The 24,913-nt window shown below is 55.8% G+C and overlaps 8 protein-coding genes across 8 annotated transcripts in view; 4 read left to right on the top strand and 4 right to left on the bottom strand.

Annotated features, from left to right (window-relative positions):
- Positions 1-125: 125 nt before the first annotated feature.
- On the top strand, positions 126-603 carry CHGG_07751 (uncharacterized protein; the record flags this gene model as incomplete). The annotated part of the gene is made up of 2 exons (XM_001225406.1): positions 126-135; positions 272-603. The coding sequence occupies 2 exons, from the start codon at positions 126-128 to the stop codon at positions 601-603; spliced, it is 342 nt and encodes a 113-aa protein (XP_001225407.1).
- Positions 604-913: 310 nt separating this feature from the next.
- Positions 914-3,266, bottom strand: CHGG_07750 (glycogen synthase; the record flags this gene model as incomplete). Its single annotated transcript, XM_001225405.1, has 5 exons — positions 914-1,019; positions 1,077-2,632; positions 2,687-2,958; positions 3,025-3,126; positions 3,182-3,266. The coding sequence occupies 5 exons, from the start codon at positions 3,264-3,266 to the stop codon at positions 914-916; spliced, it is 2,121 nt and encodes a 706-aa protein (XP_001225406.1).
- A 1,266-nt stretch (positions 3,267-4,532) lies between these two features.
- Positions 4,533-6,015, top strand: CHGG_07749 (uncharacterized protein; the record flags this gene model as incomplete). Its single annotated transcript, XM_001225404.1, has 4 exons — positions 4,533-4,631; positions 4,767-4,790; positions 5,061-5,160; positions 5,312-6,015. The coding sequence occupies 4 exons, from the start codon at positions 4,533-4,535 to the stop codon at positions 6,013-6,015; spliced, it is 927 nt and encodes a 308-aa protein (XP_001225405.1).
- A 2,190-nt stretch (positions 6,016-8,205) lies between these two features.
- Positions 8,206-12,002, top strand: CHGG_07748 (uncharacterized protein; the record flags this gene model as incomplete). The annotated part of the gene is made up of 3 exons (XM_001225403.1): positions 8,206-9,866; positions 9,928-11,700; positions 11,759-12,002. The coding sequence occupies 3 exons, from the start codon at positions 8,206-8,208 to the stop codon at positions 12,000-12,002; spliced, it is 3,678 nt and encodes a 1,225-aa protein (XP_001225404.1).
- Positions 12,003-14,544: 2,542 nt separating this feature from the next.
- CHGG_07747 (uncharacterized protein) lies at positions 14,545-16,512 on the bottom strand (the record flags this gene model as incomplete). The annotated part of the gene is made up of 1 exon (XM_001225402.1): positions 14,545-16,512. One exon carries the CDS (start codon positions 16,510-16,512, stop codon positions 14,545-14,547), a length of 1,968 nt encoding a protein of 655 aa, XP_001225403.1.
- A 1,440-nt stretch (positions 16,513-17,952) lies between these two features.
- CHGG_07746 (uncharacterized protein) lies at positions 17,953-18,395 on the bottom strand (the record flags this gene model as incomplete). The annotated part of the gene is made up of 3 exons (XM_001225401.1): positions 17,953-18,109; positions 18,180-18,195; positions 18,323-18,395. 3 exons carry the CDS (start codon positions 18,393-18,395, stop codon positions 17,953-17,955), a joined length of 246 nt encoding a protein of 81 aa, XP_001225402.1.
- A 2,121-nt stretch (positions 18,396-20,516) lies between these two features.
- Positions 20,517-22,675, top strand: CHGG_07745 (uncharacterized protein; the record flags this gene model as incomplete). Its single annotated transcript, XM_001225400.1, has 4 exons — positions 20,517-20,672; positions 20,742-20,799; positions 20,919-21,625; positions 21,716-22,675. 4 exons carry the CDS (start codon positions 20,517-20,519, stop codon positions 22,673-22,675), a joined length of 1,881 nt encoding a protein of 626 aa, XP_001225401.1.
- Positions 22,676-24,302: 1,627 nt separating this feature from the next.
- CHGG_07744 (uncharacterized protein) overlaps positions 24,303-24,913 on the bottom strand; it is a gene marked incomplete at both ends in the record, with an annotated part of 2,848 nt that continues 2,237 nt past the window's right edge. Inside the window, one exon of the mRNA XM_001225399.1 lies at positions 24,303-24,866. Coding sequence (XP_001225400.1) covers positions 24,303-24,866 — 564 coding nt within the window. The remainder of the gene's footprint in view (positions 24,867-24,913) is intronic.

Genomic DNA, 24,913 nt, shown 5'->3' with positions numbered 1-24,913 from the left:
GGATGTATCTGATTGCTCTAGGGGTACAGCCACACGTCGTCTGTACCTGCTGTTGCCGCCGACCTGGCACAGACCTCCGCAGGGTTGTCCAAACGCTTCTTTGTCCGACGGCTGATTCCACCGTCATGGGCCCTGGTTAGTGACGCGGTTGCGACGAAGGTCGTGATAGAGAGGCTCGGGCCCATGCCGAGACTAAGGACCACCGGGAAAGCCTACTGCTTCGGCCCAGGGGATGTTGTGTCTGTTAGGGTTGAGAGAAGTGCGCTCCTAGGGATATCCAACGATTTGAGTCTACCACCTTTTGTTGAGCTTGACCGAGGTTCCCCCAAGCCAGACCCAACCGCCATGTATCCAGCCCGTCTTATGAGTGCGGATGTGCGATACCAAACGAGAATGACTGCCAACCTCCATGCCGGCATGAGTTTCGGTCATACCACGAGCCTGTTGGCTAGTCCAAGCGGCAACTTTGGCGCGGGCACGCCGGCCACGGTCACGCCGCCTAGGTGTGGTATACAGAGACAGCCTCAGGTCATCTCCAACACAATGCAGTGGTACTCGGACGCCTGCATGCAGTCCAAAAGTTTGTGGTTGCGACTGAGTTGACTCGTGGTTCGCGTGTCTCGGCCAGGTAGCACATGGATGAATAAATAGATACACAAAAACCAGTAATTACCTCCCCCGGTGCTCCATCTGGCTGTTGACCGCCAGCTCGAACCTCGTACAATCTGGCGGTTGATCCTGGACCACCGCTCTCTCCAAAACGGAAAAGAAAAGATGAAGACGCTATATACCAATGCTGATGATGCTTTGTGTTTTTGTGGGCCGAGCGAAAAGAAGAGCAAAGCTACTTTTATGGTGATGCAATTTAGGATTGTGGAACCATCACAAACCCCTCCTTGAGCAACCCGATTTCTCAGTTGCCGTTGGCCGGGAGGCTGCCGGGCGGACTCCCGGTTGCCCCAGCCGTCTTCGTTCTCAGCGTGAGCGGGAAAGGGTACTCATCAGGGTCCTCCTCCTCACTGTGCAGTGCATTAGTATAATTTCTTAAGAGTAGCGGGAGGTCTTGTGTCACTCACGGGAGCTTCCATGCGACATAGTCCTCAGTACTCAGGCCCTCGCGACCTTCCTGAAGGCTTGCAAAGTCGCCAGGAGTCATCATGCCGGTCCGATCCCTAGGAGATCCAGGCACAGAGAACGGACGCGAGATCTTCTGGTCCACGCCTGGGATGAAATCCTCCTCCTCCTCGCCATTGAAGGACGTGGGATACGCCCGCCTCAGCGCAAGCTGACGGGCCTTGACATACTCCATACCCATCCGCTTCCAGTCGAGTAGGTCGCTAAGCCTCTCTGTCCGGTTCCGCTGGTTGATGCGCTGTCTGCGGCTCTTTTGGGCGAAGTCAAACATGTGCGACGTGAGCTGGTTAACCGAGTCATCAACGCCCTTGGTACGACGGTCGACAATGTAGATGCCGTAGTCGCTGGAATTCTCAATCAGCTCCTCCATATAGCAGCCGAACCCGGAGAGGTTTGTCGTGATGCTCGGTACACCCATCACGGTGCACTCGGCGGGCGTGTAGCCCCATGGTTCGTAGTAAGATGGGAACACGCCCATATGAGTACCTCTCACGAAATCGTCGTAGTCGAGCGGCAGCACCGGGTTCGCAGAGTTCAGGAACTCTGGGTGGAACACGATCTTCACCCGATCGCTGGGATGGTTGAAGAGCTGCACCCGGCGGATCTGGTTCAGGACCGGATCTTCACTGTCGTTGATCATGTTATGCGTGACAATCGGTGGCAGACCGTGCCTCTTCATCGCGAACAGACGCCGCCGGAGTAGGACGCGATCCTGGCTCGAGATCAACTCCTTCTCTTCCGGCATTGGCTCGCCATCGTGCCACTTGAGCGACCGCTCAAAGATGCGCCGGCCAATGTTCCTCTCAATCGTATCCACAGTGTCGCGAAGGGACTTGATCACCGCTTGACCCTTCAGAGCCTCGACCGTCAATGACGACGTCTGCGCGGGCATGATGATGAAGGCGACGACGGTCATCTTACTGCCGGCCGCCTTGAGCCTATGGTTTAGGCGAGCTAGCGACTCGATGAACATGTCGACACCCTTATTCCTGAACTCGTAACGCCCTGCCGTAAAGAAATATAGCGTATTCTCGGGGTCGAAGTCATAGTGGCCATAGAAATGGCCCCGTACGAAGTCGTGGATCTTCTCCTTGGACTGTTGGTGCAGGTTCTGGAACTCGTGAACAGCCGCGAACTTTGTGACATTGAGGCCGTTCGGAAGCACACCGTCGGGCTTACGCTTGAGCAAGTGCTCGCTCTCGTAAGCCGTAATATGGGAGACGGTGGTGAAAACATCGCAAGAGTGTGTAGCAGCGCGCTCGATGCAGTACCGATGGTAGATTCCGCGCTTGCCCGCCTCGGCATCAACGTCAAAGTGCTGGAGGTTGTTGTAAAAGTCGACGGAGCCGGCGCACAAGTACCGGCCGAGTAGTGTCGCGTGGGTTGTAAAGATGGTCGTCACGTCGATTTGCCGCTTCCGGGTCAGTGGTAGCGCAACACCCGCCAGCCACTCGTGAAAGTGGGCAATGACGGCCTTCTTCTTCTCATGGCATACGTACTGCATCGCCGTCAGCTAGGTCCCTCAGAGTGCGCACGAGTCAGAATTACTAACCTCCCCTAGGAACCACGCAACGAGGTAACCAAAAACAATGGCTTCGTTGGTCTCGTCGTCGTTGTCGGGTGAGGGAATGGACGCGGTATTCCAAAGATCAGCTTTCCACTCGTTCATGTAGCCGTATGCTGTTTTTGTGTCGAAGAGAAGAACCCTGGGCGCTCCCTCGATCAACCAGCGGCCGTACAAGATGCCAATGCCGCGGTCTTTCATAGACTGGATCGTTGCGGCGAGTTCAGGGTTGGTGGGCTCCACGGCCTCGACTTCTACAGCTGCCTACGACCTTGTTATTACCTCCAGAACGAAAAAAAAACACTCAATGGGATTAAAGCAATCACGTACGGACTGGTGGTTGAGGGGTCCGATGAGGGTGTAACGGTCCCCATATTCGGCCGTGGTGACCGGAGCCTTGGACTTGATAACGGAGTAGATGCCACCGACTAGGATGCAGGTTAGTTCTGTCATCCGATCACAATGCCCGGACTCGTCGCGTACCTCTGTGCGCAACTTCTGTGGCGATCTCAAACAGCATGTGGTTTTTAACCTCACGTGGCGCACGGTCTGTCTCTTCATTCGCCATGGTGATGATGGGTCGATCAGGTACAGATTAGTAGAAAATAAAATAAAAACCGAGAATGCGATGTCGCAAGCAGAACTTGTTCAAGTTACGGGAGTGGTCTCTCAGCGCAGGCCCACGGAGAAAGATGGAGATGCGCCAACTGATAAGGCAGCCTCAGCTAGGCTATTTAAGTCGAGACGTCGGCAAATGTCGGCGAAAGGCCTGCCTGGAGAAGTTTTCTGAGGAATCCAAGCAAGGAATGATCGGGGCGAGCCGAGATTGAGGCCGGACGAAGGCGGGCCACTGGGTGGTTTATAGCGGCCGGATGCAGCACAGGGCGGCGGGGTGACGTCGGATCTAGGCGCTGTGTCGCAGGAATTCGGGTGCGGCTAGGTCGATGGCAAAGCGCGTTGGGGGCAGGGCGAAACCGAAATTGGAAAGGCGTTAAGAGAATCACCAGGATTTGAATGCGGGTCGAGGGAGGCGGAAGGGGGAGGCGTGTGCCGCAGATGGTGGGTTGGTGAGAGCTGACGGCCCAGATCGTGTTGGTTGGCGGGCAGGGTAGCGACGCCGGAGGCAAAGTGGGGAGTTGTAGCATGGGAGCTCAAGTTTGCGCATGGATGGCAACAGGGGGAGCTTTTCGGTGCCGCTAAACTGCCCTGCTGCATGCCTGCCGACATGGGTACAAGAGCAACCTCGTAAGGTATTTCACCACTGAACTTTTCTGGGATGTTTCAAAATTCCACCAGCCACCTGCTCACTCATCCATCGGCCTTGCCGCATGTGAACTGCCATCTAGGTAACTACTTTACTTACCTAGTAGCGGGATCTCGCGGGTTTTCACGGTTAATTCAGTTGCCTGGACGAGTAAGAATAAAACGAAAATTTATAAGTACCTATTCGAAAGACATGAAGAGTGTCGGGCGTTCGTTTTGACAGCCGCTCTCCTGCCGCAGGTACCCAATTTACCAATACGGTTTGTAAATTACAAACTGTTTCCCATGATCGCGCTGATCGAGAATGGTGGGCCCACCAACCCCCATGGATGACGACATTGGTTACAGCTCGTCGCCGGGGCCCCGCGTTCGGGTCCCACAGGATCATCATGAACTGGCGAGTCCATCAAGACGTGGGGCTAGGTTAACACATATCTTATCATCACGGCTTCCTATATAACCGTGCTGCTTCAACAATACTGTATAAGGCGAGCCACGATGGCAAAGTATAAACCTTCTAGGTGGCTTGGCTGATGGTGAGCGCGTGGTGACGGGAGAAGACTCATTCATCATGAGTCCGTTGGATAATGGCAGTGTCCAACACCACATTACCCTTTCGAGGAAAATCATTCCCTACTTGCAAATGTCTGTCTCCTTTGCCAATATCTTGGTTAGTAGGCCAATCACCGTTCACAGTAGCGTACCATCACGCCAACACCAATACTGCAGCCCTGTTTTAATCCAACTGATCTTCGTGAACTGTCATGACTGTCTGTCATCAAAACTGAAACATGTACACCATTAGGGGAAAAAGTTCGGAACTCCAAGTGTAAGTGAGGAGTTGGATATAGACTATCCGGCTATCTGGAGAAAGTATTTGCTTGTTTACTAGGTCTTTGACCTGGCTGCTTTTTTTTCGGGCTCCTTTACACGACTTATTCACTCGATCTCTTTTTACCAATATATTTTTCTTCGGCCGTGTTCTTCTCCCGGTTCCGGCTTTTTGACCCAAGGGTGGCATAGCCGTCCAGAGAAGACTCAGAATAGATAACAATGTCATGTTTGAGCGTGACATCCGACAAACAATGAAATTGTCCAGACATCTGTGGCCAACAAAGGCACGGCCGGCCCCGGGGTCCTTTTCCCGCTGCCTCAGTTAGCAGACACATTTTATCTTTATGGTGCTATGAATATCGCATGTTACAAAGACAAAGAAACCTAGAAGAATATTTAAGATTGCCCGCTGCCGCCGGCGTGGGCTCTTTGGACTAACGTAGAACAAGACAATTGTACAAGTAAAACTTATTTGACGAATCTCATTAGTTTCGAACACTTTACTTGATTCAACAGCCATGGCAAACCAAGGTAGAGGCCGCGGACGTGGCAACCATAATAACAACAACAACCGTAACGGCAACGGCAACGGCAACGGCCATGGTAACGGAAATCGCAGCAACCGCAGTGGGAACGGCAATGGGAACGGTAACCGAAACTGGGACGACAACAGTAGCCGCCACCGGAATGGTGACAGAAACAACGGTTGGAATAACAGCAGGGGTATCAGCAAGGCTGGTAGATACAACAATAACGGTGGCAGCAGCAGGGGCAGGCCGAGAAGCGCTAGCCCAAAGACTTTGAAGACCTTAGTCTTGGACACTTTGAGGGCTCCGGCAGATGCCATTGACCCAAAACCATTCATCGAGTTGTCGGTTGCCACCTCCCTGGCGGGGGGCTTGTTGATTGACACACTCGTTCAATTGGATTTCACTAACCGGGAGATAGCCCGAACACTAGCGGTTCCGTTGAGCAATCTGCTGCAGCTCCACAGCATAACCCGGTTGCTGATCGATGGAAACAGGGAGCCTGACGCCGAAGGGGACCACCCCATGTTTGACTCGGATGCCGAGGAGCCGGTCGAGTATGGCCAGAGAACTAATCGTCTAGCAAGGGGCGATGGGCAGAATGGGCAGAATGGGCAGAATGGGCGATCCAACATCAGCGAGAATCAACTTGCCCTTGCGAAATTCATCGCGAGCGATATTGGGGTGGTTTGATAAAGCCTAAAGCGTATCGCCGCTGGTAAAGGGTCGAAGTGACGCTCGCGGTCAGTGTCAGTCTGGGATTGACTAGGACGGTAGCCACTTGATGGATGAGATAACCCGGTATATAATATAGCTAACCGAGGCCTAATCAGATGGTAGGTTGCCTCGGGGTAATTGTAAATGTTGGGAACTCAAAGACTATTAAACATGCCATGAGAGGCAATGTCGATGAACCACATAATCATGACGGTCGGAGGTGAAGTGCATGACAATAATAAAGGCAGCGAAAACCAAGAACTAGATGACGAATGAGCTCAGATGTCATTGGGGAGAAATACAAGAACTCGAAGGTCGAATTGGACAAACGAAAGGACACTGTGAATGATACGACATCAATATTCAATACTTCCATTGTTCTGCCGGCAAATCCAAGCGGCGTTGGAGTTGCGAGCGGGTACAGCCAAGTCAGGTGATCATGGCCTGGTCCGTGCATGGCTTACCGAATCTTAACTTTCGGTCGGGTCGGTTCACGCCAACTCACCTCCACTCATCTCCCCATGGCAGCATCATGATTTCCCGTCGAACATGTGTACTTTGTTGTACATTTAGCGATGGTAAATGCCCCACCTAACTCAACGACCTCCAAGAGTGCCATTATTGCACATGTTCTCGCTGCTCTTCTGTTTGAGTTTTTTTTTTTGTCGGCAATGGGTGCGCCGTTTGAGCTGCCACCTGCGGGGCTCGCCTGCAAAGCAGTCAGCGGTCGGCGTCGTTCCCCTCTGGAACAACATCAGATTAGCGCGATGAAAACCCAAGGCTGAGATGAAAGCTGATATGAAGGCGGCTTTGACTTTCTTGGTAATGAGCAGTTGGTTAATTCACAACATGGCAACAACTTTGTTGGCCACCCACTCGCTGAACCGGAGAATCCGTCGAATCGCCAACTGCCCAGCGCCATCGATGTTCGCCATATGAGATATCTCGTCACAATCCTCGGTTCCCACACATACCGCCTTGGTTCGCCGCACAGATGCGACATAGGAATGGATGGGAGTTGGTCGCTGCGCTTTCGGAATGCAACACAATAGCGTTGGACAAAAGGCTCGGTCTTTTCCTTGGTACCCACACATCATATCCCGACATCCTATACCTGCGGGGAGGGACGCCGATTTCATCCAAAGCCTTGTGTGTCTCTGCATGGCGGCCCTCGCTGCTCTTGGATACCGGCGTTCGGGAGGGGGCTTGGAAACAGCGCGGCCTACAGCACCGGCGCTCGATGCGGTTTCCAACCCCAGATGACTGGAACTCCTGTCCGGGACTCAACAACAAATTCCCGAGGGCACCCAAGGTCATGCATATGGGAAACTGCCTTGGTTATCTTCGTATCAGGAAGTGTGATGAAGTGTGGGAAATGGCCAGACAGCGGCCAACCGCATTACCTAACAGGATCCTGGGAACCTGACCCGGTTCCCGCGGTACCCGGACAGGACTGGCGTTGCTATGCCAGGTGGGTTGGGTTTCTTTTCTTTGGGCTGCACTCGTAAAGCATATCTTGCCGTATATAGTGGTCTCTGCTTGGTGATCAAGTGTTTGCAAGCCTTTGGTCGGTTCGACCTTTGGCTTGTGGCTGGCTAGATCGTGGGCGGGATGGTCGGAGGAGCCGACTTGGATGGATGAGCTGCTCGCGGCATTCTGCTCCTTTGATGGGGGCCATTTGGGACGGTTTGGTTGTCCTGGGGCTGTCGAAGCTCAAGGCAAGCAAATGCTCAGCAGGTTTTGGGCAGCAGCGGATGCCCGGGGCTGCACAACAATGACCGGGTCGGCTAGCGGCTCTGATCTGATAACGGACTGCCCCGTTCGACATGACTGAACAGGCTGTTGTTCATTTTGCAGACTGTTGGGTTGTGTGGTGGGGGTTTCGCACCTCTGCATCCTCAGCATCGGGCAGTCGAGCAGCACTCGGATCGACAATCGGTTTGCCATCAGAACCTACCTACGACAGGCGGGGTGAAAGGGTTTGACGACTTCGAGCATATTCGGTGGTCGAGCTTTGCCGTGGAGCGACCTGCCTACCCATTGACCACGGCCTGCTGTCAAAAGTCCTCCTCGCATCGGTCCCATCGCAACAGCCCTGCGAGCGACGAAAAGAGACCCGGGCACTCACACCCTGCGACGAGCCCATTTGGTGTATTTCTAACCTGCATGCCGCCCTTTCCTGCCGTTAGGATCCCGCGCGTGTTACTTATCTTGGGCTTGCTGCTTTTTGGCGCGATTGAGCTGGATCTTTTCGAAGGTCGATTGTCCATGATGCATACTGGCCCGGGACCTCTCGCCAAGATGGGCAGGCATTTCATGTTGCAGCCGGCTGGTTGCCCCGCCCCTCCGCAGGCCCGCAACAGGCGGTTTGGCCCAGGCTCGTCAGCACGCGTCCAGCGTTCCCACAGCGGCCAACCCGCGAACGGCAACCCCTGTCATTCGCCGCCCCGACCAACTAAAACTCAAATGTCGAATCTCGCACCTGTGGACGACCGCTTTGCACACCATCAGCGCCGAGACAACGCTGCATCACCAAATGGCAGTAATAGCCACCGGGATAACCAACACCGCCGTCAGGACGGGAATGACCTCGGCATGACTACTTCACGAAGATCCATCTCGCCCGCCGCTGTTGCCGTGAACCGGACGTCAGACTCTACCAGGGAGCGAGACCGAGCCCGGAAGCATCATCCCTCCGGGCCTATTCCTCTACCGCAGCGTTCACGAGGCCGGTCGGTCGAGCCGCCGCAGCAGGATACCCAACGCCGGCGTCGCGACCAGGCCCGCAGTCCCAACCGCCGTAGTGATCACTCGTTCGAGCCATCCCATCGTTCGCCACGCGGCCGCCGCGGCCGTTCACCCGAACCTACTCGCCGCCGCGAGCCTCGCGCTTCACCGGATCGCCGTCCCCCAGACCACAGGTCGCCCGGGCCGAGGAAGGAAGTCCAAGGGCGTCCAGACGACCGCATCCGACGCCGTGCATCGCGGTCGCCCGTCCCAAGTAAGCGCCGACGCAGCCCCAGCCCGTCGTTCGATCGTGCGTCGCAACCGAAGAAGGTCCGGCAAGATAGTATCAATCAAGCAGGTCCAGAGAGGGGCGTACCACCGCCGAAAAATCAGCAAGCCAACGTCAACCGAGGCTTGTCCCCCCACCCACGCCGGCCGCGTTCTCCCGAATCTCGCGACCAGGCTCCAAAACCTAGCAGGCGGTCCGGCCGGTCTAGATCTCCAAGTCCTCCGCGCCGTCATAGATCTCGGTCGCCTCGTAACAGCCGGCCCTTCCGACAGCGTCCCGAGGGGGAATCCCGCAATAGGACGAGGTCTCCTAGGCATCGGCACCAATCACCTCACCCTGACCCCAGAAATCGATCAAGATCACGCCGCCGCAACCCCCGCAAAACCGGCCCAGCGGACACTCGGCCACCGCCTTTGTCCGACACGGGGTCACGCCGCAGAGGAAGTGCGGACCAGGGCCAATCCCACGCTATACGCGGACCGGCTCCGTCCGAATCACCCCGTGAGAACCGCCGCCCTCAGTCGACCAAGAGGGGAAGGGACAGCCGTGAGCCGTCGCGCTCGTCCAAGAGTTTTGACCCTACTTCCGGTGCCAACAGCATCGAGGTGAATATGGGTGCTCGAGGTGGCTACCGTGGAGGGTTTAACCCTCAAGGCGGCTATCCGAAGGGCCAATATGATGCCCGCAGCTATGGTCAGTCATCGGGCCATGGAACCCCCGTTTCGTCATTCCACGGCTCCCCAACGGCCCAGTCGCCTTACGGTGGCAACGGGCGGGGCTGGAACAACCAACCGCAGTTTTCCCCTCAAGGGTAAGTTCAGCCTCACCGCGTGCGTCTTCTGTGTGAACTTTCATTGATTAACAAGATACAGGGGTCAATTTTCACCAACATATCCCCACAACAATTACGGGCCTCCCACGGGTCCCCAAGGACATTACCACTCAGGCCAGGCACAATCTCCTCCTTATGCGCCGACGGGGCCCGCCGCCCAATACCCCTCGGGGCCCTACCGCGGAAGCCACAGAGGCGGGTCGTTTCGTGGCAGTCAGTTCTCCGCTCGTGGGGGCCTCCGAGGCGGCTTTAAAAGTACACAATGGCATCCCCAAGGCAACGATGGTCGTGGCCAGCCCGACCCAGCCGAGGGTTCAGATCCCTCCCATGCCACTACACATCGGTCTCCCGTCAACCATACGGAGGCTCCAGTGGAGAAGGGCAATGCCTCAGCGGCAAACAGTGACAACCCCTTTAGGCCCTCCAAAGACCTACAAGTGGAGGATACCAGCAAGGAAGGGGAGTCAAAAGAAGACAAGACACCAGCTCTCGGCCGAGCGCCCCCCACCGGGCCGCAATCCACGACACCTAATAAGTTTAGTTTTAGCATGAAAAACGCGGCAAAACCAGCAGTGGCGGCGCCGAGACCCGAGATATCGTCGAAATTCAATGCTGCCCCAGCGTCGCGCGATCCCCCGACCAAGCCCGCAGCCCAAAAAGCGCCACCCACGAGACCGGAGAGGGACCGGGAGCGTGACCGAGACCGTGGTTTCCCTAAGAACGCTCCGACCGAGCCAGCGTCGGCACGACCCCGTCCCGGTGTCCCCACCGGCCCCAGCGACCGCAGAGCGACCGAACCAGCGAGACAGCCCGACCCGACGCCGCGGACACGGAAAGTGAAGAAGATTGTGAAGCGTCGCAAAGAGAAGCCTACCCTTCCGGCTGACTTGGCGGCATCCAAATCCGTCTTCTTCAGAAAACCGGGCAACGAATCCGTCGTGGGCTCAGGCACGTATGGCAAGGTCTTCAAGGGGCTGAACGTCTACACCAAGAAGTTGGTAGCTCTCAAGAAGATTCGGATGGAGGGTGAGAGAGACGGCTTCCCAGTAACGGCCGTTCGAGAGATCAAATTGCTCCGCTCGCTCGGCCATAAGAACATCGTCCAACTCCAAGAGGTCATGGTCGAATCCAACGACTGCTTCATGGTGTTTGAGTACTTGTCGCACGACTTGACGGGCCTCCTCAACCACCCGACGTACACCCTGGAGCCGGGACATAAAAAGCACCTGGCCCGGCAACTTTTTGAAGGACTAGACTATCTCCACACGAGGGGCGTCTTGCACCGCGACATCAAAGCTGCCAACATCCTCGTCAGTAACGAGGGTATCCTCAAGCTTGCTGACTTCGGCTTGGCCCGCTTTTATGCCAAACACCACCAGTTAGACTACACCAACCGAGTCATAACCATCTGGTATCGGTCGCCAGAGCTGTTGCTGGGTGAAACGCAGTACGGCCCGGCAGTGGATATCTGGAGCGCCGCATGCGTCCTCGTGGAGATCTTCACCAAGCGAGCCATCTTCCCAGGCGACGGGAGCGAGATCAACCAACTGGAGAAGATCCACGCGGTGCTTGGAACTCCCAACAGGAAAGACTGGCCGAACCTGGTCGAGATGCCCTGGTTCGCGCTCCTCCGGCCCACCTACCGTAAACCAAACGTCTTTGCGGAAAAGTACAAGGACCAGCTGACCCCAGCCGCCTTTGATCTCCTCACGTCCATGTTCTGTTATGACCCGGATAAACGACCTACCGCCGCCGAGGTTCTGAAGCACCCGTACTTCGTTTCGGAGGAGCCCGCCGCGCGGCAGGCGATTGAGTAAGCCACCCTCATTCCCCAAGGACTTCACACCTAGTGCTAACGTACGCGACTACAGACTCAAAGACATCGGCGGCGAGTGGCATGAGCTCGAGTCAAAAGCACTCCGGCGCGAGAAGGAAAAGAAGGAAAAGGAGCGCGCACGTGCCGCACAGCAGCAGTCCGGGGCGAAAGAGGAGGCGCCCGAAAGCGGCAGCACCCGTGACAGGGAGCGGAAGCGACCAAACGAAGGCGGTGATGCCCCACGGGAGGCTAAGCGCCCGCATATCGATGCTAACGGGAAGGGGCAGAAGGCTGGGTAGGCTTTCTTACGCGAAGAAAGGGCGGTGACGTGATGAAAGGATTATTTATGTACGACCACTCTCTGTTATCGACCATAGGTCGTGGTCCTTTTTTACAAGCATGGGCGATGGGCAGGCATAGCGACAGGCCAATCGGGACTGGGTAATCTCATGGCTGCTTGTCTTGCACACTCTAGCGTACCAAGCCAAGGGCAGCTCTGAATAAAAACTGGGGGAATAAATCCAAGTTATGGTTCGATCGTAACTGGAGTCGAGTGATTTCCCTACCGCCCGGAGGGGGCCAAGACACGGTAATGGGTACCTAGTCAGCCTCGCATCTACCTAGCAAAACATTTAATATATACAAGTATCGCCTAAGGCCACGCGGTATTCATGATTAGCTAGCGACCACAGAGACTGAGTCGTGTTAGCCCACCTTGCCGAGCTGTCTGTGGTATTCTGGTATGAACTAGAAAGTGGCTCAAAATCTCCGCTGCTCTACATCTTTTACAATGAATGTTATGTATGGGCAGCTTCCTACCTCTGAACCTATACTTCTCTTTTCGACAAACTCTAATAACATTGAACGTGCCCGGGGCTATACTAACCACGCTCGGGGCGTGTTGAGTCATCATCCCAAAATCAGCTCGGAAAAGTGTATATTGTAGCTCGAAGCGCGTTTCCTCGCAGTTCAGAAATGTTGATTTGATCGCATTGATGACGTTGCTACCAAGACTGTGATTTAACTCTTGATGCTTTAGGTTGTTTTGTTTGAATACAAGGGCCGACCGCCGAGTTCTATTGTTTTCAAACAATGGGAGATTTTCGTTGTGAGCATCTTGAAAATCCCTACAAAGCACAGTGGCCAAACATCCAAATCACAAAACGAAGCTGCCCGTACAATATAAGGAAGGTTTGCGCCGCTAGCTTCCAACGAGGACCACCACCTAGCTGGGTAGCTCAGCGGTTAGGCGGTGGCCCTCGGCCCCCGGGCCAGCTAGTTCACCGTCCTCAATATCCCGGCCGTAAGGGGAGGCTCTTGGTTCGAATCATGATGCTACCGTGGGTCCCTCTGGGAGGTATCGGGCCGCCGATAGAGTCCTCCACTTCAGAAATAAATACGCAGCCCGCATCGGCCCGACGGGGCATCACCGGGCTGCAACTGGGCACGAAGTAAACCCCCTAGGGGTTTCGTAGCCGGCTACCTTTCTTCGACCGCGAAGGGGGCCAGCCGGTGAGCTTTTGCTTTTTCAACTAGACTGGTTAAAAGTCGAGAGTTTCTCGACGAAAAAAAAGGGTTGAATTCTATCAGCAGCAGATTTACGAAGGAGCTGACGATTCCTAACACGATTGTATAACTCCTCTTCGGTATCAGAGAGCAGCCAATCACTCAACTCCGGTATGAGGAAGGTCCCAAGCGCTCCGCGGCGGGGCTTTAGGATAGGGGTAACAGTCAGTCATCAGCACCTCGGATAATGTTAACAGGCTGGTCGTGTGATACCTATGATGGTTACAATATGGATACCTGCAGCGACAAGTTTCATCCTTGGCTGGATGAGCATGACAACCAAAAGATCACAGAATGAGCTCGGCATGCCCCGGGCCGTGATGCAGCACTTCCCGGCATCTCTCTTTGTGACATTGGTAATGACGCTTCTGTCGGATGCTTCGCAGATTGACACCATCGCGGACAGTTTGCTCCCGGGTGAGTCTAGAAGCAACCTACGTAGCAAAGGGCTTTCTTAAATAGGCAGATTACATATAGATGATGCGTAGATATGCTCGGATCTTCAGCCTGGGTGTGTTGGCATCACGAGGCAATCGCTTGAGTAGAAACGTTGCAGCCCGATCACGATCACTGGCCCGGTTGGGTAATGGCTGCAAGCGTGGTTTTGTAGTTGCTCAATGGTTCGGCCATCATTGATGCGGTTGCGCCGTTGGTTCGTCAAGGTCAAGGCAACGTGGTCCAGTACATGGGTGTAAGAGGGAGCAAACAAGGCAGACGGTTCAGAGCGGGCCGAGATCTCGGCCAACCTCCTCGGCATCTTGTCCTGGAACACAGGGACACCAACCGAGGACGACAAAGTCATACAATTGTACTACGTTTAAAATACAAGTCACAACTTCTGATTTGGCTGTTCCACAACCGTCAATCTAATCCGGCTCAGCCAAAAGTCGGTCTTCCCACTGCCCGAGTGCATGATAACCGCCATTCTTGGGACATAGGGGGTGACTGTCCCCCATAGGTATCGCGTATCAGATCCCATAGCTGAGATGATCATACTAGGTATCCCGCCCCAGCTACTCCGGTGTTCTGTTCGTCCACTCTAGTTATTCGCCTTCGGCACCTGCCGAGTATCCTTACCCCCCTCCCAACCCATTTCCTTCATAAAAGCCATCCCTCATAAACCTGGTCATCAAAGTTAGTCCTCGGCCCGCCCCAGGCGCACCAGTTGTGACCACTCATGGTATGGCACGCAAGCCAACAGCCAACTACCTCCACCTCACACCCTACTCACCCCCCTCTCCGCCAGCCCATCCCCACCATTCCTCAACAACTGCCTCAAACTCCCTTCAGCATGGCTTCCCACCGCAGCACCACCACCCCCCGACCCCTGCTGCGCCTGCCCCGCCCGCCAGGGGATCCATGCGCCCCACGACGAGTAGCCCCCGCGCCCACCACCACCCCCACCCCCAGAAGCAGCGGCGGTAACAACAGCCGGAAACTGCTGTTGGTAATGAAGATGCGGCAACCCCCCCCCGTAGCCTCCAGGTCTACCGCGCGGCCGCCCCGCTCTCCCGTGCTAGACACGGACGTCCGACGATCGCCGCCGCTGCGAGAAGTCCTCACGCCTAGGTGGCTCCCCGATGTCTGGGGCTGGGCCGGTTCACTGAGCAGGGCCGAGGCGGGTTTAGCGCCCGTCTCCTCGTCCTCTTTCTTTTTCCGTGTTTTCTTGTTTTTGCTTTGTTGATCGGACGAGGAGGAGGAACCGGCCTTTTTCGCTGCGGCGCTGCGGCCGTTGCGGGTGTCCATGATGGCGGTGGCGAAGGAGGCGGACTTTTTGCGGGCTAGCTTGTTGATGGTGGTGGCGTCGGCGGTGGTGGAGGCTGGGTCTGGGTCCTGCTGTTGTTGCAGTGGGTGTCCTGGAGGGGTATCCGCGGCACTACCACTGTTTCCGGTAGGCATGGCTGCTGATGATCCTGATGCGCTTGGGTTATCCCACGCTTTCCTGGCTGCTCTCCCTCGCACCTCGCCGACTAGCTCGGCCGCGGACTTTTTCTTGGACTTGTCCTCCTCGGATGACCGGCTTGAGGACATGATAGTTTCCAGGGTACCGTAGGCGGCACTCCGCCGCTTGGCAGCTCCGCTCCTCCTCCTAGAATTGGAGGATCGGGCGATATTCTCGTCGTCCGACGTGATGGCTTGTAGCGTCGGGCCGGCAATGCCATGACCATGGCTTGGGACGCGGCTGTGGCCGTGACCTTTTCGACTCCGTGGGACAGAAGAGGGAGGTGCGCCTGGCGTGAACGAAGCACCAGAACCGTGGGGCGCCACATGGACCTCGTACTGGTTGCTTAGGGAGTACCGTGAGCGAGCGCAGATCTCGGCTATACGATCCAAGTCCGCCCCGATGTTGCTGTCGCTTCCGCGGGTCTCTAGATCAGCCATGAAGCTTTTGAACGAAAAGGCTTCCAATGGGGGCAGTTTCGGTTCCTCGGGCTCCTGGCGTGAGGAGAGCGGCCATGGCCATGGCAAGGGTAGCTTGCTGGTGGTGGTGGTCGCCGTCGTGATGTTGTTGGCGGCCTTCTTGGCTTTGTAGGGTCGTGACATGTTCACTCCTTGAGCATTGCTTTCGTAGGTCCCTATGTTGAGTTCGTGTGTGCCGGAACCAGAACTGCTGGTAGTACCGACGCCAACGTCGCTTAGCGTGGGCTGGATGGGTCGGCCTGGCCCGCCGCTGCCCGGTGTTGAAGCTGACGGTAAAGGGACGCGTCTGGAGGCTCCTCGGCTGCTGCTCGAGGGTCTGTGTTGCGGTGACTTGGTGCTACGAGAGCCTTGGGACGGCGAGGGTCCGCTGTAAGTACGCACGAGAACGGGCTGTGAGTAAGTGCTGCTCCGGGCAACAGACGCTTCGGGGGTGTAGCAGTGGCGCCGTCCTGCCGACGGGTACTTGCTGTTCAGCTTCTGCAAGGCGGATGTGTGGTTAGTGTTGGCGGGATCCGTGAGCGGAATGGGCCTGCCCTCAGCAGTGGATGCGGCGAGTGATGCCGACGGAACCTTGCTTCGCTGGAAGAAGATGGGCGGGAACGAGACAGGGAAGGAAGTCCGTCTCAGCTTAGACGAGTCTTCAGGAAGTGGCCCGGTCGAGGAGGACGGAGGGTTGGAGGACGAAGAAGGGGAGGGCCCATGGGTATGAAGAGTGGGACCAGGGGGTGGCGAGCAGTCGTCTTGGTCCCTGCGGCGGCATGAAGAGGCCAGCTCTGCGTTGGCAGCGTCCGCAGCATCGACATCTGCAGACTCGGAGGCCATCGGGCGAGGGGCGGGTGGCTTATTGGATATATACATGGCAAGCGGGCGAGGCCGATGCAGCATAGACAAGCAGCACGGGTAGGGGTCGCACCATGCAGACGTGTCGTGGTAGCAATCGGAGGAAGAGGAGGAGGAGGAACCAGCAACAGGAGGGCCCAGCAACAGGAGGGCCCAGCAACAGGAGGGCCCAGCAACACGCGGTTCGAGCGGGCAATAGTGACGACCCGTGAGACCCGGACGACGGGCAGAAGCGTCAAGGGGCCCCGTTGAGGGGTCAATGCAGTGGGTCAATGGATGGGGACGACGTGTTCGCGGAGACGGACGGTACGAGAACGGCAGTAGAAGCAGCAGCAGCAAGAGCAGCAGCAGCAGTAGCGGCACCGGCACCGGCAGCAATAGGAGCGGGATCAGCCAGGCGTGGGCGGCATGTCAGTTCCTGGCTGTCCAGGGTGTTGTGCGTATCGAGCCGGGCGGCGTTTGATGTTGGGGGGCGTTGACGTGGTTGTCTGGTTATGGACCACCAAGTCGGTTCCACTAATTGTGCCTGCGTCCTGCGTCCTGCGTCTCGCGTCCCGCAGTTCCCAGATTCAGAATGTGTTTGCGTTGCGGGTTTTGGTGCGCCGTTCGTCTCAAACTCCGAAGCATTTCCTACCCTCGGGCCGCCCTGTGTTCCCTCTCGTCTACACAGCTCGAATTCCTCGATTGGTGATTTGATGATTCGATTCGATCGCTAAAGAATAATGTCGCTCGCATGCGCACTGCAATCGTCAGATTGGCGGGTGCACAATCTCCGCTCCGGTTCTGCTGTGTCTATTCCGTCACGTCCTTCCAGGCCATCGTGACTGGTTGGTAGATCAGAGAGAGCACAGAGTTTGGGCCCGCCGCCATTGGCTGAGAGCAGCTTCGCGTTCTGCAGGCAGGCGTGGCTGTCGTTCAGAGGCCTGGTGGCAGGCCACTTGCAGTGAACGAGCAGGGGTCTGGAGGCGGGGCCAAAATGGCCCACCACAGCTTGCTTCCCCGCCAAGTGCTGGACCTGGCAAGCCTGGGCATTTATCATTTTAACTTCTTCCAGAACCAACCTCACTTCTTCCCTGGACGAGCCGGGAACTGAGGAGATCTCTTCTGTGTACCGGTCTTCCTGCTTCACAACCCACACACACTCTAAATTTGAAACAAGCGCCACATCCTCAAGCTCTGATCCCTGCATACTCGGGGAAAAGCGGCTCTCATGCCATCCAGCTGGATTTTGAGTTGATGCACCTATTCCATACCTCATCACAACCGAACCATCTGACTAGGATAGGTACTTGGGGGGTTGTTTATCCTTCGACTCAGTTGTGTATACCTTAATGTTTTCGTGACACCAATCATTTTCCTATCACATGAACCCCTCATCACATCCAGTAGCCCCTCACCACGACAAGCCAACTGTCCAACCCATCATCTCCTCCAAATCGGGGTGGCACCGCCAGACTGCACCTTGTCGCTGAATATAAAGGGCATCCGCTTTACGGGCCTGACACCAAATTTGTGCTTGTCCCGGCGGTCGTAGTAGACGGCAAGGAGGTATAACGCATGGATAACTCCGGGAAACCAACTACGAGTGTCGAGCCCGCGTGGTTAGCTTGAACAACTCTTTGGCTCCTTGACAAGAGTGAGACACATACATCCAAATAGTAAGGACTATATTTATCAGCAGGTCTGGGCCGCAACCGGCTAAGAGGAAGACTGAAAATGGAGGGACTGTGGCCCGTCAGTTTGGTTCGGGTGTGCTGCATGATGAGAGGCGACCAGGGGTCTCAAGACTAACAGAGGAGGCTAAGGAGTGCCACCAAGATTCCTGCGGCACCGTCCATCTTGTCATTTCGGTTTCTGACGGCCATTTTTGTGTGTTTATGTTGAAAAAGTAAAAATCCCTAGTGATTGCTTTTCCTAACTCACTTGAAGTTGTCCCTGCCTGAATGTTCATCTTTGAATCTTAGGTCATCGTCATCTTCATGAACGGCAAGTGCGATGACGTAGTTGGTGCACGGACCAGCTACACCCCAGGAGCACTATCACATTTCATCCAGCACCTCAAGTTTTAGGTCTTATCTCGTCCTATGTATATCTACCTAGGCATACTGCCTCGTTGCTAGCGCGCTTTTGTGAAAGTAAACGGACAAAGAAGAATGATGCTCACTCTACTCGTATTTTGGTATGAAAACCTATGATTGGGGCTCGTTGGCAAGATCCACGATGGTTAAAAACATTGAACAACAACTCGAAAGATCAACCGTGGAATCTCATCACGCTTAAAATGAGCAAAATAGTACTATGCTTCATTCGTCAGGGGTTTTTATACATTGATATCACGCATATTTCGGACGTATTTATGTGTACAAAGTAGTTGAATACCTCTAGTAAGCCACCATGTCCTGGCAGCCATGCCTGCGCCCCACACCATATTCCAATCCCAAGGGTCGCAGTTCTCTCGGAAGCACTTCCGGCGCCGGGATGCGCGCCCCACGCCGAGGGAAAGGCCCGGAAGGATGCCTCGCCCCGATAAAAGGGGCCGCCAACGGTGTTGCAACCATATTGACATATTGACATGAGAGCATGGATTATGATCATTTTCGATAGTTACCTCTCGCTTGGCAAGTTCCGAAACAGCGGCTGTTCAACGAGCGTGCCATTTTCGACTGATTTCTTGACCGATGCATGTAGTTATAGAGGAGACTCTCGACATGTACATAATTGCCAATAGGCACCCGGTTATCCGACAGGCTGATTAGTGTTGGGCAATAAGCGATGGCTGGGACGAGAGTCAGTGATGGGCTTCATTGTGCAAGATGGAATGGGAATGGATTTGGTCCATTTGACGGTTAAGTTCGGGCAGCCAATGGATGACAAGGACGTCAGAAAAAGGTGGAACATGAAGTGGAAAGCCCCTGATACGGATACCAGATATCGAATGGTATTGAGTGAGAGAATGCCTCGGCGTGCTCGGCAAAGGACGTGGTCAATAATGACTTCCATTGGTAATCAAAGTTCCAGCTGAGCAGACACCGTACCTATCCTTCGCGGCTAGGAGCCGGTTTGCTGTTCGCAGCTGCATCTGCAGTCATAATCATTCTTGGGGGCTCCAAAGGCGCATGGCACGGGCCACATACTGCGCTTATGCTCCGGCACCCACCGGCCGCAACGGGAGACGGCGCAGCAATGACATGCCCAGTGGAAGTCTGCAGTAATAAAAAAAAAATACCGCCGCGACCTTGGAGATTTAGTTGGGTTGAAAACAGTAAAATAAGGCGCCCAGCGAAAACCAGTTTTGCAGCGCTGCTAGGGCCAATTCTCAGCGGTACGGAGTCCTCTTTTCTCGGGTCAGTAAGACCAATTGTTCGGGATGGAGATGTGGCCGCGGTCCAGCGACCACTGGAGTGGGCAGTTGAAGCAGTCCACCTCAACTGGAAACTTGCCTACCATTTTTTCCCTCTTGCGCGTCTCCTCACCTTCGGTTTCCCCTTTCCGCCCTCCGCCCTCCACACCACTCTCTCATCTTCCTCCTGTCTCCACCCTTTCCTAGTGCTCGAGAAAGGGGCGCGAGCTTCAATCGATCACCTCTTCAAGGACGCGTGCACCGTATCTGGGTCTGCGTGGTTGTGGGAGCCCTGCATTTTTATTCGTTGTTCCGCACAGTCTGCTCCTGCCGCAGGTACGAAGCTAGGACTCGGACCGTGCTCAGCTCCGCAATTCCCTTACTAGGTTGGTTGTCAGGGTGGACTCGGTAAACCGTGGACCTTTCCTGCTTCATTTTCCCGAAAACCCGCTGTTTGTTGCGGACGTCCACCGGGCGACAAAAGGTATGCGCTACCGCCGACACCGCTCCTGAAATCTTGGACTCGATTTGGCTAACACGCGTTTTGCCATTGCCAGGCAGCATCTTCGGATAGCCGCATCATCTCCCTTTCGACCCTCGAACGAGTTCGGCTCTCGAACTCGACCGCTGCTCCGAACACGCAGCCATGGCGACTCAACAGAACCCCCCCTTCAAGGTCGACCGATACGTCGTCGTCCATGTTGCTACAACCTGCGATGAACACGGCGTCTACGTAACTAAGGACTCGGCCGAGGTCATCGAGCTTGGCTGGATCCTGCTGGACGCAAACACGCTGGAAGAGGTGGGCCAAGCCAACCCCTGAAAATTCAACAAAAGAACCTGTCCGTTTCTAACCAGCTCTTGTTATCAGCTTCACCGCGAGAGCGTCCTTGTGAAGCCCGTCAACACCCCCATCACTCCCCTCTGCAGTGAGTCCTGACCTGCCGCTGTGACAACCGAGGCCTCCTCGACACCCAATTCCCTTGCCTGCGCTATACACCCTATACCCTACACCGACCTCTCGTTGCTGACCAATTTCTGCTGCCAGCGAGCTTGACCACCCTCACCTGGGAACATGTTCGGAATGCCGGCACCTTCCGAGACGCCGTTAACCGCTTTGATGCCTTCGCCTCCGAACACCTGACCTCGCAGAACCTCGACTTCGTCTTCGTCACCCTGGAGGCCTGGGACCTGCGGGTGCAGCTTCCCCGTGAGGCTCGGGATAAATCCGTTGTGCTTCCCCCTTATCTGCAACATTCTCGGGCCTTTGAGCTCCGTACCGAATACCAGCGGTGGCAGCAGCACCACCCCGAGTCACTGCCCTTCGGGCCGTCGTTGTTGACTAATATCTGCGCCGCCCTGGAGGTCGAGGCCGTCCAAACCAGTGCCCCCATCAAGCACAACCTGCCCTTCCACCTGCAGGCCCTGGCGCCGGCGTCGCCTCGCCGTGCTATGGAGGAGGCTGTGACCCTTGCCCGCGTTCTCCGTGGTCTGATTCGGAAGTCGCAGCCGCCGCATGAGCACCCGGATGTGCTTACTAGGCCCATGGATGCCCGTGCCGATGTCCGCGCTTTCCTTTCGGAGCGCAGCAAGGTTCTGCACATGTCCGGTCTGCCCCACGACACTACCCAATCGGAGCTCGAGAGCTGGTTCACCCAGTTCGGTGGTCGTCCTATTGCGTTCTGGACTTTGCGCACGCCGGAGCAGCACAAGCCCACCGGCACCGGCTTCGCTGTCTTTTCATCCCACGAAGAGGTTAGACTTCCCTTACCTCCATTGACCCGTTGCGTCCTCCCTAGGGCGTGTCAAACGCCAGCGGCCAGCCAGACCACTAACTGTATGTAGGCTGCCGAAAGCCTGTGCATGAATGGGCGTGCCCTGAATGAAAAGGCGATTGAGGTGTCCCCGTCATCCAGTAGAGTGCTGGACCGCGCCGCCGAGATCCTCACTCCCTTCCCGCCGAGCAAGAATCGGCCTCGCCCCGGCGACTGGACGTGCCCGTCTTGCGGCTTTTCCAACTTCCAGCGCCGCACCGCATGCTTCCGTTGCTCGTACCCTGCTGTCACTCCGGGGCCCGCCGGCGAGATGGGCTATGGTTATGGTTATGCGCCCCCGGCCATGATGCCCCCTCCTCCTCACATGGGTCATCACGGCCATGGCGGTGGTGGTGGCCATGGACGCATGGGCGGCTCTGGCGTTGTCCCCTTCCGCGCCGGTGACTGGAAGTGTGGTAACGAGGTTTGCGGTTACCACAACTTCGCAAAGAATGTTTGCTGCCTCCGTTGTGGAGCCAGCCGTGCTGGCGCTGCTGTGGTTGCCGACTCGGGCTACCCCTCCCCAATGGACGCTCCTTCGTCGTACGGTATGGGACAAGGCTCAATGGGCGGTAACCCCGGCGCTGGACCCGGGCCCGGGCCCGGCCCTGGCCCTGGCCCCTTCGGTTCTGGTGCCGGTAGCTTTAACTCTGGTGCTGGATATGGTCAGCACTTTGGTGGCCCCCCGAGCACCTACGCTCTGCCATCCGGTTTGGGCGGCGGTGCTGCGCCTTACCCTCCTCTCAACACCCACTTCGGCCCTGCTCCGGGCTCCCACTCCGCCGGACCTTTTGACAGCCGCGCGGCGGAGGCGGCCTTCCAGTCCGCGGGCAACGGCCCCGCATCTGCTGGTCCAAACAACAACTTCTACTCGCAGGGCGAGAGCGACCCGTTCGGTTTCCTAACGACCGGGATCGGCAGCCTTACGGTCAGCAACCAGGATGCCCGCCAGAACGCGAGCGGCGCACCCCAGAGCAAGTCGCCCGCATAAGCGCCGGCCGCAGCATCCTCGTCCGTCGCCGGATGGTAGGAACGATCCATTTGCTCAAAAGCTGCCAAAGCTTTCGTCTGCTCTTTCACGCGTGGCTTTTCTTCTTTCAGCAAATTTGGGAACGAGGGATAGAGGATCGTGTGGGCCTTGGCAATAACTGCGGCAAGTTTCATCTGTTTCATCATCATGGTGCGGGTGCGGGTAATGGGCTTTTGGGAGCGATACTGGCGGTCGGTCACTTACGGGTTTGTGCGGCGGCGGGGCGGCGGCGGATGGACGGCGGGATCAAAAAAAGTACAAAGGGCTGGAAAGACAAAAAGAACATGCCATTCTTACAGGGTCCCCTCAGGGCGGAGTTTTTCTCGAGCCGACAACGCATTGTACTGGCTCTCTCTTTTCGGCACGGGTCACAAAGGGGGATCTGGGAAGTGTTCGCGGTATCCTCAATCGCCCAGGTTACTCATACACACATACGGTTGTTTCCAATTCTCGTCAACTTCGAAATTCGCAACAATGGGCAGATTCAATTGAGTCGGGCATGGGCTAGGCTGGTTCAGGGTCGGGGCGGGCGCGTGGGAAAAGGGGGGGAGAGGCGTGCATAGCGAGGGAGTGTACAAGAGGTTATATCCGGCCTTTGGTGCTCGTAAACGGCGGCTGGGATTATATGCCTTTGCCCTATTTCTGTGTGTTAATCTTGTCCTCTTTTCTATTTTTCCTTTTCTTTTCCCGTTTCCTCATATCTTCAACTAGTATGCTCCAGATTGAGGTCTTTTCTTTTCGAGGACAAAAAGTGTGTTGGAAGGGGGGGTCGGTCAGCGGGAGTAAAGCGGAACATCAGGGGGCGAAGGGGTGTTGGTTTCGGACTGGAAGGGGGGGAGGTCATTATTTTTCTCGTTGACGTTGATGTGTTTAAAGTTATTTCAACTTTTTATTCTTCAATTTTGTCTCTATACGCCCGAGTCGACTGTCACATATCCTTGGTCCCCTACTATCAGGATTCCCCCAATCTATCCCTGAGCTAGGATCCCGTCTACAGACTGTGTTGTGTCTATCCATTCCTCAAGGAAGATCGTGCTGGGTACCGAACGTGGGTTGATACGGGGAGGGCAAGAGCATGGCGACTCCAAATTGTTGTTGTGTTGGACTCGCTTCGACGCTCTAGCACTGCGTGTGTCACTTCCTTCTTTCTGCCGGCCTATCATTGAGCGGACGCCCCACGAATACGGTGAGGTGGCGATATGTTTTAATAACACTTATATTTGACCTTGTGATCGATCCTGCTGCATACGGGGGAGATTTGCTACGTTATCGACTTCCTCTCAGCTCGTGTCTCAGCAGTACCACTCACCCGATGTCACACAACTGTCACAAGGCAAACAGAATTCAGAAAGTACGTAAGCAGGAACCAGATTCAACGCCGGGATATGGTGCAGCGATTCCTCCTACGGATTAATTATTGAAAAGTACAACCGATGGCGGTGGTCTACCAACCAATAACACCCAAACGAAAACCAACCGTCAGCCACCAACCTTACGCCCCAATGCCCAAACGGAAACGGACATCCTTTTCCCTGACGCCCTCAGATACCAGTTGACCTATTGAAATACTTTGAACCAGCCAATTCATCTACCACGGCCGGAACCAATCCCTCAACTTCTTCGTGCGAGCATCCTCGCCGACATCTTCATCCACCACGTACTGGGCGAGGTCAAGCCCGTTGGTGCCCTGCACCTCGGCCATCTGTTGAGTGACCTGCTGGTAACCATCCGGAGCCTGACCAACCTGCAGACCGCCCATTAGAAAGGTGATATCGTCCTCCTCCTCTTCCTCATCCTGGTCTTCGTCATCATACTCATCCGCCATCTCCATATCCCCATCCCCCACATCCTCTTCCGTCTCATCCCCACCCCCCTCCTCCCGAGCCACCACCTGCCCCGCTTCCATAACAAAAGCACTTGGGTTCCTCAAAAATTCATCCCAGTCCAGATCAAACTGCCCGTCCTCCTCCTCCTCCCCCTCCTCTTCCTCCTCCTCAGCGCCCTCCCCATCCCCCACCGCATCACCACCCCCCACCATCATCATCGAGGTATCACTATCCTCCCCCTGCAGCCGGAGCCTCTTCCCACCCTCTTTCTGGCCCCTCCTACGCCCCACCTCCCCCCACCGATCAGCCACATCTCGATCCCCATCCTACCTCCCAGATTTTCAGGATACTCGACGTCCAGCCTGCGACAAGC

The sequence above is a fragment of the Chaetomium globosum genome, genomic scaffold (genome assembly GCF_000143365.1).
Source record: "Chaetomium globosum CBS 148.51 scaffold_5 genomic scaffold, whole genome shotgun sequence".
NCBI lineage: Eukaryota > Fungi > Ascomycota > Sordariomycetes > Sordariales > Chaetomiaceae > Chaetomium > Chaetomium globosum.
Note: the sequence above shows the minus strand (reverse complement) of the source record. Positions and strands in the feature narration are given on the sequence as shown.